This window comes from Rhagoletis zephyria, unplaced genomic scaffold (assembly GCF_001687245.7).
Source record: "Rhagoletis zephyria isolate East Lansing unplaced genomic scaffold, Rhagoletis_zephyria_1.1 Rzeph_scaffold_16151, whole genome shotgun sequence".
Lineage (NCBI taxonomy): Eukaryota > Metazoa > Arthropoda > Insecta > Diptera > Tephritidae > Rhagoletis > Rhagoletis zephyria.
In genome coordinates this window covers 1-11,011 of record NW_016173216.1, presented here as the reverse complement: position 1 = coordinate 11,011, position 11,011 = coordinate 1, and the positions used below count along the sequence as shown (strand labels likewise).

At 39.1% G+C, this 11,011-nt stretch overlaps 1 protein-coding gene across 3 annotated transcripts; it reads right to left on the bottom strand.

Annotated features, from left to right (window-relative positions):
• Window positions 1-587: 587 nt before the first annotated feature.
• Window positions 588-4,731, bottom strand: LOC108379317 (glyoxylate reductase/hydroxypyruvate reductase-like). 3 transcript variants are annotated; one of them, XM_017635663.1, is made up of 5 exons: window positions 4,442-4,731; window positions 2,049-2,454; window positions 1,645-1,982; window positions 1,445-1,570; window positions 588-808 (listed from the first exon to the last, which is right to left on the bottom strand). In XM_017635663.1, exons 2-5 carry the CDS (start codon window positions 2,447-2,449, stop codon window positions 684-686), a joined length of 990 nt encoding a protein of 329 aa, XP_017491152.1. In that variant the 5' UTR covers window positions 2,450-2,454; window positions 4,442-4,731; the 3' UTR covers window positions 588-683. The 3 variants fall into 3 exon arrangements, with proteins under 3 accessions (XP_017491152.1, XP_017491149.1, XP_017491151.1); XM_017635660.1 differs by lacking the exon at window positions 4,442-4,731 and adding an exon at window positions 2,835-3,247; XM_017635662.1 differs by lacking the exon at window positions 4,442-4,731 and having other exon boundaries at window positions 2,049-2,711.
• Between the last annotated feature and the right edge of the window lie 6,280 nt (window positions 4,732-11,011).

Below are 11,011 nucleotides of genomic sequence, written 5' to 3'. Positions count from 1 at the left end.
TATTGTATGTAAACACACTCAGTTCACACATGTAAATAGCCAAAAATACTTTCAAATTCATTAGAATCCACTTAAACAAGTAATTAAATACTTTTCAACATGAATTAGCAGAGTGAACTTTTCTTTTGTTTACAATTTGGTTGCCAAAAACACACTACAGCTGATNATACTTTCAAATTCATTAGAATCCACTTAAACAAGTAATTAAATACTTTTCAACATGAATTAGCAGAGTGAACTTTTCTTTTGTTTACAATTTGGTTGCCAAAAACACACTACAGCTGATCGTTTGACACATTTACCAGAATTTACCAGCAAAAAATTCTCGGACTAAAACTGGTAACTTCTGACAGAGAGAGAACCGAATTTACTCTCTTTTTTGTCCTCTCAATAGTCAGAGAACCGAGTACGGGATCGATTTCCAGTAAAATCTGACTGATTCTGACTATTTCTGACTAGTCCGGACTCGTACGGGATCGCAACTATTGACTTTGACTATTGTTTGAAAATTTGATTATCTGAATGCAGCTTATCTCATTTATTAAACGTATTTTATTAGTTTTCAGGCGTACAATTAGTAAGTTTACAATTACACTCATTTGCACATTTTATTGCAACAATTTAATACTTCCACATTTACATCGATAAATGAATAGATCTGTATAAAAAACTTGTAATTTCATCTATAATTGATATGCAGGCGAGAACATCGGTTCACCAGCCAGTCCGCGCAAAACATTATGCGCAGCTATTGTGGCCATATCGTTGCGAGTGCGCTCGGTGGCTGAGCCCAAGTGGGGAAGAAGAACTGAAAAGAGAACAGAAAGCGGAAAATAGTTTAGAGTGAGTTGAAATATGTACTTCTTATTATATGAAATTATTTTTGTAAAACCAAGGGAAATCGAAATATTTGAGCTGCGTACTATCACACTAATGCGAACGTTATATAAAAAAGGCTGACAACGAAAATGTAAGCCACTCTATTTCCGTGACAACATCAAGTCGCAAGCCACTCTTAATAAAAAATAATTATGCAATAATAAATTCTGCGTTCTCAAGAGAGGTGTATCAATTTGACTTTGATCAACTAAGACAACCATAATTTTTTCTGCCTTGGGTGCGAAAACAACCCAAAAATCAAGTGGTTTTTCAAAGACTTAATATCACAAAATAATAAAAACAGCAAAAACGTGTTTCCTTTCGATAAGATTGCGGAGATTTAGAGCACTTTGGTGGTCGTTGAAAACAGTTCAGATAAAAATAGTCTTATCAGCACCTTGCGAGCCAGTAGGTACTCATTATCAGTAACTCTTTAGACTACAAAGAACATGTATACACTTATTCATCGCAAGAATGCCTGAGGCAAATGCAATTCTGCAAAATTTATGGCAAAAATAAAACATATCGCCAATTTATGCCGCAACGCCAACTAAAATTAACTCACCAATATTTGGTAAACTCAAAAGCGGATCATCGGCGGGCAGTGGTTCCGGAGTCATCACATCCAAACCCGCAGCGAATATTTGTTTTGTTTTCAGAGCTTCATACAGGTCCGGCTGGTTCACAACGCCTACATAAATAAATAATAAAAAAAGTTCTACCTAAGCAAACATTTTTACATTTCACCACAACTTCGATACTCACCACCGCGCCCAATATTCACCAACACAGCGCTCTTCTTCATTTTACCAAAAGCGCTGGCATTGAAAACACCAGCCGTCTCATTGGTGAGGGGCGATGCAATGACAACGAAGTCACTTTCCGCCAGCATAGTGTCGAAATCAACTTTTTTGGCAGAGTACTCCTTCTCGATATCCTCCGAAACGCGACGCCTTGTCGTGTAGCGCACGCTGTCAATGTCGAATCCTTTCAGGCGCTTAGCGATTCCCTGTGCAATACCGCCGAAGCCAAAGAAACCGACCACGGAGCCCCGCAAGTCTTGGCCCAACATCCAATTCAGATGGAAGCTCTCCCAGGTGTTCCTACAGCCGATAGTAAAAGCAAACGTTTGCCAAATTTTAACTCTACCTTAACATAACAATACCTACGTTTCGATCTTCAAACGGCCTTCGTGGAAACGACGCGCTGCCGCCAACAACAAACCGACCGCTGTATCAGCTACGGCTTCGTTGAGCACTGTGGGCGTGTGACCAAGCGGAATTTTTCGGCGCTTCACTTCCGCCACATCCACGTAATCTATGCCCGCCGACATGGTGGAAATCGATTTCAACTGCGGACCGGCGGCATCCAATGCCTCGGCATTAAGCGCCTCATGGCCACCCCAGAAGAAGGCATGTACACCCTTAGCCTTCTCCAAAATTTCCGAACGTTTCGGTGGCAAACTCTGGACAACGATTACCTCGCAGCTGCGCGACAGCAGATCAATGGCAACCTGAGGCACTTCTGGGTGTGTGACTAGAATCTTGAATTTCTCCTCTTCACCGGACATTTTGCCTTTCGTTTCGGAATGAGCGGCAACAACGCGCACGCAAGCGATGGCAAGGGAGGCGCATGTGAACAGAAAAAGAGATAAGTTTCGTATAAGCATTTTGTAATTATTGATATCACTAGTCAAAAAAGAAATAAATATTTATTTTAGCGGAGATTAAGTTTTCTCGGGAAAATTTTCAGAAGTTCTTTGTGCTTCAGCGTCTTAATATCAACTGAACCAACTATGCAGCTCAAAAATGTATTTGCCTTTTTTAAACCGGCTTTTGTTGTTGAACCCCTCTCGNGCGTCTTAATATCAACTGAACCAACTATGCAGCTCAAAAATGTATTTGCCTTTTTTAAACCGGCTTTTGTTGTTGAACCTCTCTCGGCCACTCACTTACAAGTCGCTCTTAGCTCTTTCGATGACGCCGTCGTAAAACTGGAGGATATATAGCGCAGAATTTTAGTGGGCAGTAAGCGGCTCTGCTGCGAAACGAACATTTCTTGCTGCTGGGTCTGAGTGCATTTGAAAAAGTAGCTGTTGCAAGCGACTACTCGGTCAAGTTGTTGGACGTTTTTGAGAGTGTGTGTGTTCCGCGAGAGCTTTAGATCACACATAGACTTTTGCCCCCACACAGTTAGGCGCTCTCTAAAGTTACTTATCGTAACCAGCGTTTACCTCTCTGGATATTTTTGATTTGATCGATACAGTGCAGCAGTTTTGTGAAATTGCGAGCCAAAACAACTGAAATTTGAAGTACATGCTATGTATACTTCGATTTCATTTGAAAGTGTGAAATAATTAAAAAAGTACTACGTGGGCGTGGCTACTTATTTTTTTTAGTCCAGACGCNGTGTGAAATAATTAAAAAAGTACTACGTGGGCGTGGCTACTTATTTTTTTAGTCCAGACGCATAAATTTTGAAAAAAAAAAAAATACAAAATAGTGAAGACATCCTAAAAGGTAAGGAAATGTACTGTTCAACTATAAAAACGTAGCCCTCCCAACCTAACCTAGCCTGAGTTGACATGTGGAAACGCAGTTTTATGAACAAGTTGAAATTGTCTGGATAATGCAAAATTTTTGCACAGTTTTGTAAATTACATACTTGACTCGTGAAATTTCTTAATTTTGTTACTTCGCTCAGTAAAAATAAAACACGCTAATCCCATAACTACAGTAGTAGTGAGATAAAGGTTAGGAGCATAAAAAATTTATGTACTCACTTTAATTTAGATATAAGTCATATGGTTTGGAGGGCCATTTCATAATTTGGTGTTAGTGAGTTGCCATTCATTAAGGAAACACTTTAAGTGCTAAATAACAACATTACCCAGAATATTGAAGCCCTTGTCTTCTGTGCAATTAAATTGGGAGGGTATAACAACTCTGAGGTAGCCAGGGAATAGCCCAGATTTGGATCTTATGCAGAATTGCTGGCCTATTTTCAATAAATATATGAACAAGAGAAGCGCTTGGAATAGGATAGACTTTGTAAGAGCCAATCTTAGACGCGTGGAAAAACAATATAACGATTCAATACTACCAAATTCTAGTAAACTCGATGCCGTGGGGTCACACTAAATACTTATTAAAATTTTAAGTGTCCTTTATATAATTTTACAATTTAAAAATTTTTTGTTTGTATGTGTCACACACGCAATGCTGTACAAATATTTGCTTGCCTTTGGAGTTTGGTTTCTCATTTTTAGTTTTTTTGGTTATTTGTATGCCACATTTACTTTATTATTTATTGCTCATAAAAAATAAAGTAGGTTTAAAAAGTTTTATAAATTGGCGTTTTCACACATTCTTCTATTTATAAAACTTTTTAAAGCTACTTGATTTTATATGAATAAGGCTATTAGATTATAATCATATTTTTGTATTGTTTATATGGGGTCAACACAAATTCGAATTTGCACAAAATCTTCACTTATGGCCCACTGTGCTATAGATTCTAAAAGTTCTATGCTCTCGCTTCAAATTCAAAATTTCTCACTTACCAACTTATTCTGTATATACCTATGTACTTTTGTTTTTTTTTTTTTGTATTCAGCCCAGCTGCCTGCCCAGTCAACTTTGCAACTACACGATCAGCGTTCTACTAAATGAGTTTGCTCAAAAGCCGTCAATTTTATAATCAAATTGGTTAGAATTTTAAAAATTTTAATTGCAGTGAAGAAATGTGTGTAGCTGGCACTTGCAGATAACATGTACATGCATACATACATACATACAGACCTACCATACGTACCTAATCATGTTTTCAAGTAATCTATTATCTCGGTAATAATCATTGTTTGATCATTTTGCACGCTCCGCGAATGTCATTTGGTGGGCTGCATGCGACTTATCTAAATTTTTTTTTTTAATATATAAATGTTAACTCATGGACTGATTACTTAAAATTAATAATTAATGATTAAGCTGGAGGGGAATCCCACACACTCTCATGTTGCTCAGTAGTGAACAAAACGGTACATGTGAGAGAATGTTTTTGCAATCCGAAAATGTAATTCTCTTGCATTGCTGTGCTTGTGAAAAAAATAAAAAAATCTGACACTTTGACTAGAAAATTATTTATTTAACAATACAAACTTGGCCACCACATAGCTTTGTTTTTCTCACGCATAAATCTCTGTCGATACATTTTTCTGGTGCAAAATTACACAGTTCGTTTTTAATTTGGATTGTGAGAGACTTTAATGCACCACATATATGTATGTATGTACAATCGATAAAGAGCAATAAATTTAATTAATTGAGAGCAATATTCCTTTGCATTTTTCGACACTACTTCGATTTCGAGCCTGGCGAAGCAAGAATAGCAAATATACAAATGAATTCTCTCATCATTTTTACTAAAATTGTTTAAACATTTAAATATACATATATATTTTAAGTTTGATATTTTTCATGCTGGCAAGATTCTCTGTTGGAAAGCTCAAAGCTTCAAGAGCAACAATAAACCAAATACATTTGGGTGCTGTTAAGTAAGCTCTATCATGCTGCTATCGGAACTGTATACAAATGCACGCATATACATATCTACATATGCATATGTGTGCAGGCTTTGTATACATATACTATATACAAGGTGGAGCAAAATTAATCATCCAATTTTGTTTTTGAATAACTTTTTACTAAATTAAAAAAGTGTTTTGAGTGATGGAAATCTTTATTTCGACGGTGCTTTGGCAAAACGTCGTATCTCAAAACACTCTCAAACAATGCCCTCTAACAAAAAACTCTCTTTTACTCACTTTCACTTTTTAACTGTATATTAAAGATCATGTACCCCAAAACCCACCCCTTGTGTGCGCTAATGCAAAGTGCTCAACTTTAAACACTTTGTGTGTAGTTTTTCTCTACGTGGCACATTTAGTATGTAAAAGTAAACAGACAGTGTTTTATTTTGCACACACTAGGAGAGGAAAGAGGTTACCTCTCTTTATATGCGTAAATTTAAACAAAAATTTTCTAGAGGAAATCTTAAGCATTTTATGTGTAAACTGTGAAATTGTGAACAATAAATGTTTAGAGCTCAAAAAACAAATTTGAAATTTATTCTACGCCACACATATGACAAGTAAAAGTAAGCAAGCAGTGTTTAATTTAATTAACACGGTGTGTAAAATTTTCATTCATTAAGAGAGGAAACTGGTTACCTATCTTAAAGGGTGAACACACCAAAACTGCGACAGTTAGAAATTACTACCAGAAACAAACTAGAAGGCTTTGAAATTATTTTTTTTGTATTATATAACTTGGAACTTGGGACTACTTTGTTTTGCACTCTTCAATATTTTTTACTGTTTCACCTGTTTTCTTCAAGATTCCTTTGACAATTGACCAATATTCCNCTCTTGGCTATTGGGTGGATTGCAGTCGTGAGGTACAAAATTGATGTTATTTGCATTATACCACGGCAATGTGTCCTTGGCATAGTGGTAGGTTGCCATGTCCGCCTAGAACAGTGGCCTACTCTTTATCTGTTGATAAATGACAGAAGACGCTTTTTGAGGCACTCATCCCGATAAACTTGATCATTCATTGTCCCGGATGGGAAAATAGGGCTGCTCTTACGGCCACAGGAACAAATAGCTTGCCAAACCATGTGGTTTTTTGGAAATTTCGACTTCATTTTTAACTTACAACTCAGGGGCATCTTGACGACTTGCAGCAGTATAAAAATCTTGACCTGCAATATATTTTGAATTTTTATAGCAGTAGGTTTCGTAGTCCATAACAATGCAGTTGTATTTTTTAATTTAGAATTCATAAAACTTCCGAATGCGGGATTTCGCTGTAACATTCTACTTTGCGGCTCGGTCTGGCGCTGTTTGAGCTGTATAACATCTCAATGAAGCTTTCCGCTTTACCTTTTGTACGAAAAACTGCGATCCCCGTACGGATTTTGTAACATAACGTGACAAAATCTTCGGATCTCGCGAAAACGCACTGAGGACCTACCGAGCACCGAGCACTTTTATCACTTTGACCATGCTAACCCCCGCTCCCTGGTTTTCTCGTAACTGGCAGGCCTTATTTGTACCGATTAAAACCCTGCAAACTGTCGAATAGTGCAATCTTAAATTTTTTAACAATTTTACGTTTACTTAAGGCCGGATCATTTACAAACTCGTGCAAAATGGTTTGTCTCGTTTCTAACTCGGTTGCCATTTTTAACTCAACTAGGAATCAAATTCAAATGAAATTTCTTCTACGTCCAACTAAGATCATGGTCAGCTTATGGTATTTGAATTTCAAAATATTGAATTCGTTTTGGGTAAGTTATAAGCTTCCCAAAGTGTCGCAGTTTTGGTGTGTTCACCCTTTAATATGCGTAAATTTAAAGAAAAATTTTTTAGAGCGTAATACCAATTTTCTTTTGTTCCGTGCGGAATGTACTTAATTAAAAATTGTTTACTGAATGCTTTAGAACATGCCAAACTTAACTTAGGGGTATTTAGGCGTTCGAGACAATTTTACCAAATGAGTGTTAAAACCATTTCATTCTTATTTCCTATCTGGTGCAATCCGAACAAAAAAAATGCACACCCAATTCCTGTATTTTGTCTAGACATTTGCCTAAATGAATTCATATCCGTTTACAACAGACGACTTCCGCCTCTGAGCTACCATTTTCATGCAACGAGCAATAGGCAGTTGCACGAGTGGGTGCAACAATCACTCAACGCTGCCTGTCGGTGCTGTGGTCCAAGTGTCATTTGAGCGCAGTTGAGCAAAGCTGTACCCCAAAAAATACGCGATACCAAACGCTTTGACGGCGATGAGGATATTGAGTTGCCAAATGTGAGGCGTGTGCCTTCGCAGATTGCCCAGAAGCTACTAAAAGACTGCAAGCATATGTTGCAAGTGCATCTGGAAGCAAGTGAATGCATACAACTGCATATGCTTACAGCGCAACAAGCTTTAAAAACTCAAAAAAATAAATGTAGAAGGAATGCCGCCACAGCTTCCACCAGCTTCTGTGGGGAACAGCAGGGGTGAACCTCTGCCTACAACCACCTGCAACACTATTAGCTCAATCACGAGTCAGTTGTGCGGTCAACCAAATGCCAATTTGCCACGAGTAGCGCCACGATTTCCCAATTGGAATGGAGGGAGCAATGCCGACATGAAGGGCTCCAAAGCGCACATTAGCGGCAGCACAGTATCTCCTCCTTGGATGCCATTGTCGCCACAGTGTTCCCCGCTGCATGGCTGCGTGGGCGTACGCTGGCCACATGGGAAATCCCCAACTGGTATTTTCAACAGGCAAACAGCCAACAGCGCAAGCAAAGCCAGCCACTAGCCTCAACCGCAACAGAAGGTACTGGCGACCTAAGAGCCAGCCGTTTGGAGAAATACAACAACAACAACAACAACAGCATTAAACGACTGCAATGGAACGAACAAATAGGAGTGGAGTGGAAGTAGCAACAAAAGCAACAACAAGAAGTACACTCGAAACGAGAAAAAAAAGAGGAGCGGAACAGAAAAATTTTGTGCGCGCCTGAATTGGGAAAGGAGGAGAGAAGCTCAAATAAATGGCCTTAAAGCAGGGGAGCGCTAACAATAAGCGTGCACGCGATGCTGCAGCAAACAAAGCGGATTGTGTACACCTCAGCAACGACAGCTGCTCCCCCTGTGGCTGTGGCTGGGGAAGTGATGGCGACTGCGTGCAAGGCAGCAGTATTCGAAGTGAACGAAGGTCGCACAGGAACAACAGAGGAATGGAGGTGAACATATGCAAGTATAAATAAAAGTATATATTTGTGGTTGCATGGTGTGAAAATCATCACGTGAATTCGCAAGTCAGCACAGCAGCTTGCACTCTGATTAAAATCTAGGTAGAAACTCAATGGAAGCATCAACTTCAAACGGGGACGCTGGGAAGTAGGCCTGAAAAGACAAACAAACAAAGCAAAAGCAATGGGCGAACTGCGTAAATTATGCGAACATCTACTAGGTATTTACCATCTACTCTCAACTCAGGTTGACCTGATGCAAGTTGTGCTAGATTCTAGTTTCAATGATACTCGTAGATATGTATTTTATAATTATGACATTTTCGTCCGAATTGCGAGGAATATTTACATCCAATTACCTCATTTAAACTTGTGAATGCACCCAAATACGCGGCTTGACTAGCAGATGTGTATATGTATATGTATGTATGTGTGTTTATTTAAAAGCCGCGCTTTTTCTGCTGTGGTAGAAGGGAAAATCTTGTTTAAGCTAATTGTGCAGAGTAGTTAAGGTTGCAAATGGGTTTATTTGTAATTGGAGCATTTGATGAACTTGCCAGCATATCAGCAATTTTGTAATCCGCAAAGCCACTGTTTTTTTATATAATTTTTTACAAAGCCGGAGTTATACTTCTTCATCATAAAAAAAAAAAAATTGTATACTCCTTAATTCGCTTCCATCTTCTAGCTGAGCTACTGCCCTTACAACGCCATTTCTAAATATGTTATCCCCGGGAATATGGCCATGTAAAATGACGTTGATCAGCACAATTGGTACCAAACAGAGTGACTTCCTATCGTGTAAAGTACAGAACTTCGTTTTTTTGGAAACGAGGATTAACACCGATAATAATGTCAGCCTTGAATAAACCTGGCTAGCAAGTGTTGAAGGTAGCACTGATAATTGAGAAGTAATGTCCTTTCAATACTGACATATTTATGTAGCTTCCCAAAGCATAGTCAATACTAACTTGACAAAAGCGCTTAGGTAGTAACAGTGCCAAATAAGAAGGAGAAGAAGAACATTGAACGAACCGCCTGAAGCCAGCTAGGATTCCGTAAAGTGCACAGCACAACAACAGCACTTAACGCCATAAACACTCACATAGCAAGTGGCCTAAAGTGCAACTGGCCCTGTGAGAGAACAGTTCTTGTAGCGTCGGATTTGTCAAAGACGTTTGACACTGGCAGTCACTCCACGCTACAGTCTCTTATGCTAGCGACTACTTGATAAGGGCGTCTGGGAATGGAATTGATAACTTTTGCCCGAAAGTAAACGGCTACCTCTCCGGCCTAACCCTCTCCCCTACAAAATCCTCAGAAACCATTTTTTGCCATGTGGACGAAAGAGGTCAGACTGCAGCTGGGTATTCACGTCGATGACGAACCAATTCCGACGATGAATAACCCGAAAATTCTCTGAGTTACCTTCGACAGTATGCTCTTCTTCTGGGCGCATACAACCGCAATTGCCAATATAGTACAAGGCCGCAACAAGGTCCGGAGTCAGAGCTTCGTCTGCTTCGGGAGACGCGGACCGCAATAGCTCCACTTCGATCTGGCTATTGCAGCTGGTTAAACTCGTAGCTGAGCAGATTAGATGAAGATTTCCCAGTTGTAGACGATACAACAACAACAAAAACGAGAAGTACATATAACTATATTATAATTCAAAAATATGGGATGAATTTAACTAGCTCACGTTTTGATAACGCGCGCTAAGAGCTACACGCATTTTCTTGCAAGACAATTTGTGTAGTTGTAAGCCGCCTTAAACACCTGTCATGTGAACGGGGTCTAAATGCTGACTTACATACTTTAGAGATCTTTTATATAAGGTTTTTTTTTGCCGATGTGGCCGGGTGGTTAGAGGTGCATACTACCACTCCGTACGTAGGGACTGTGTACGATCCCTGATCCGACCAATATCTAAATTAAAAAAAGAGTCACGCCTCGGCAGGCAATGGTAAATTTCCGAGTGTATCTCTGCCATGAAAGAATTTCTCATAATATTCCAATGACCATGTCAAAGAAGTATTTACAAACTTGTTTGTTTAGCGGGAGCAACTCGTCCTCTTCACTGTAGCATTTCTAAGCTTAAACTTCTCCAAACTCATATGAAGATAGAATTTTTAAATAGACCAATTCTTGAATTTGCAAGAATGGTCGAATGAGGCGCTTACTGTCATTTGCCACCCATCTACTTACAAAGCTCTGTTGCATATCGCTCCATTAAATGAGTCACCAGTGCCATTTGGGCAAAGTTGGCAGAAACCCCAATGGGCGGTGGGTGAAGGGGAACTGCGCGCTCGATTCAGA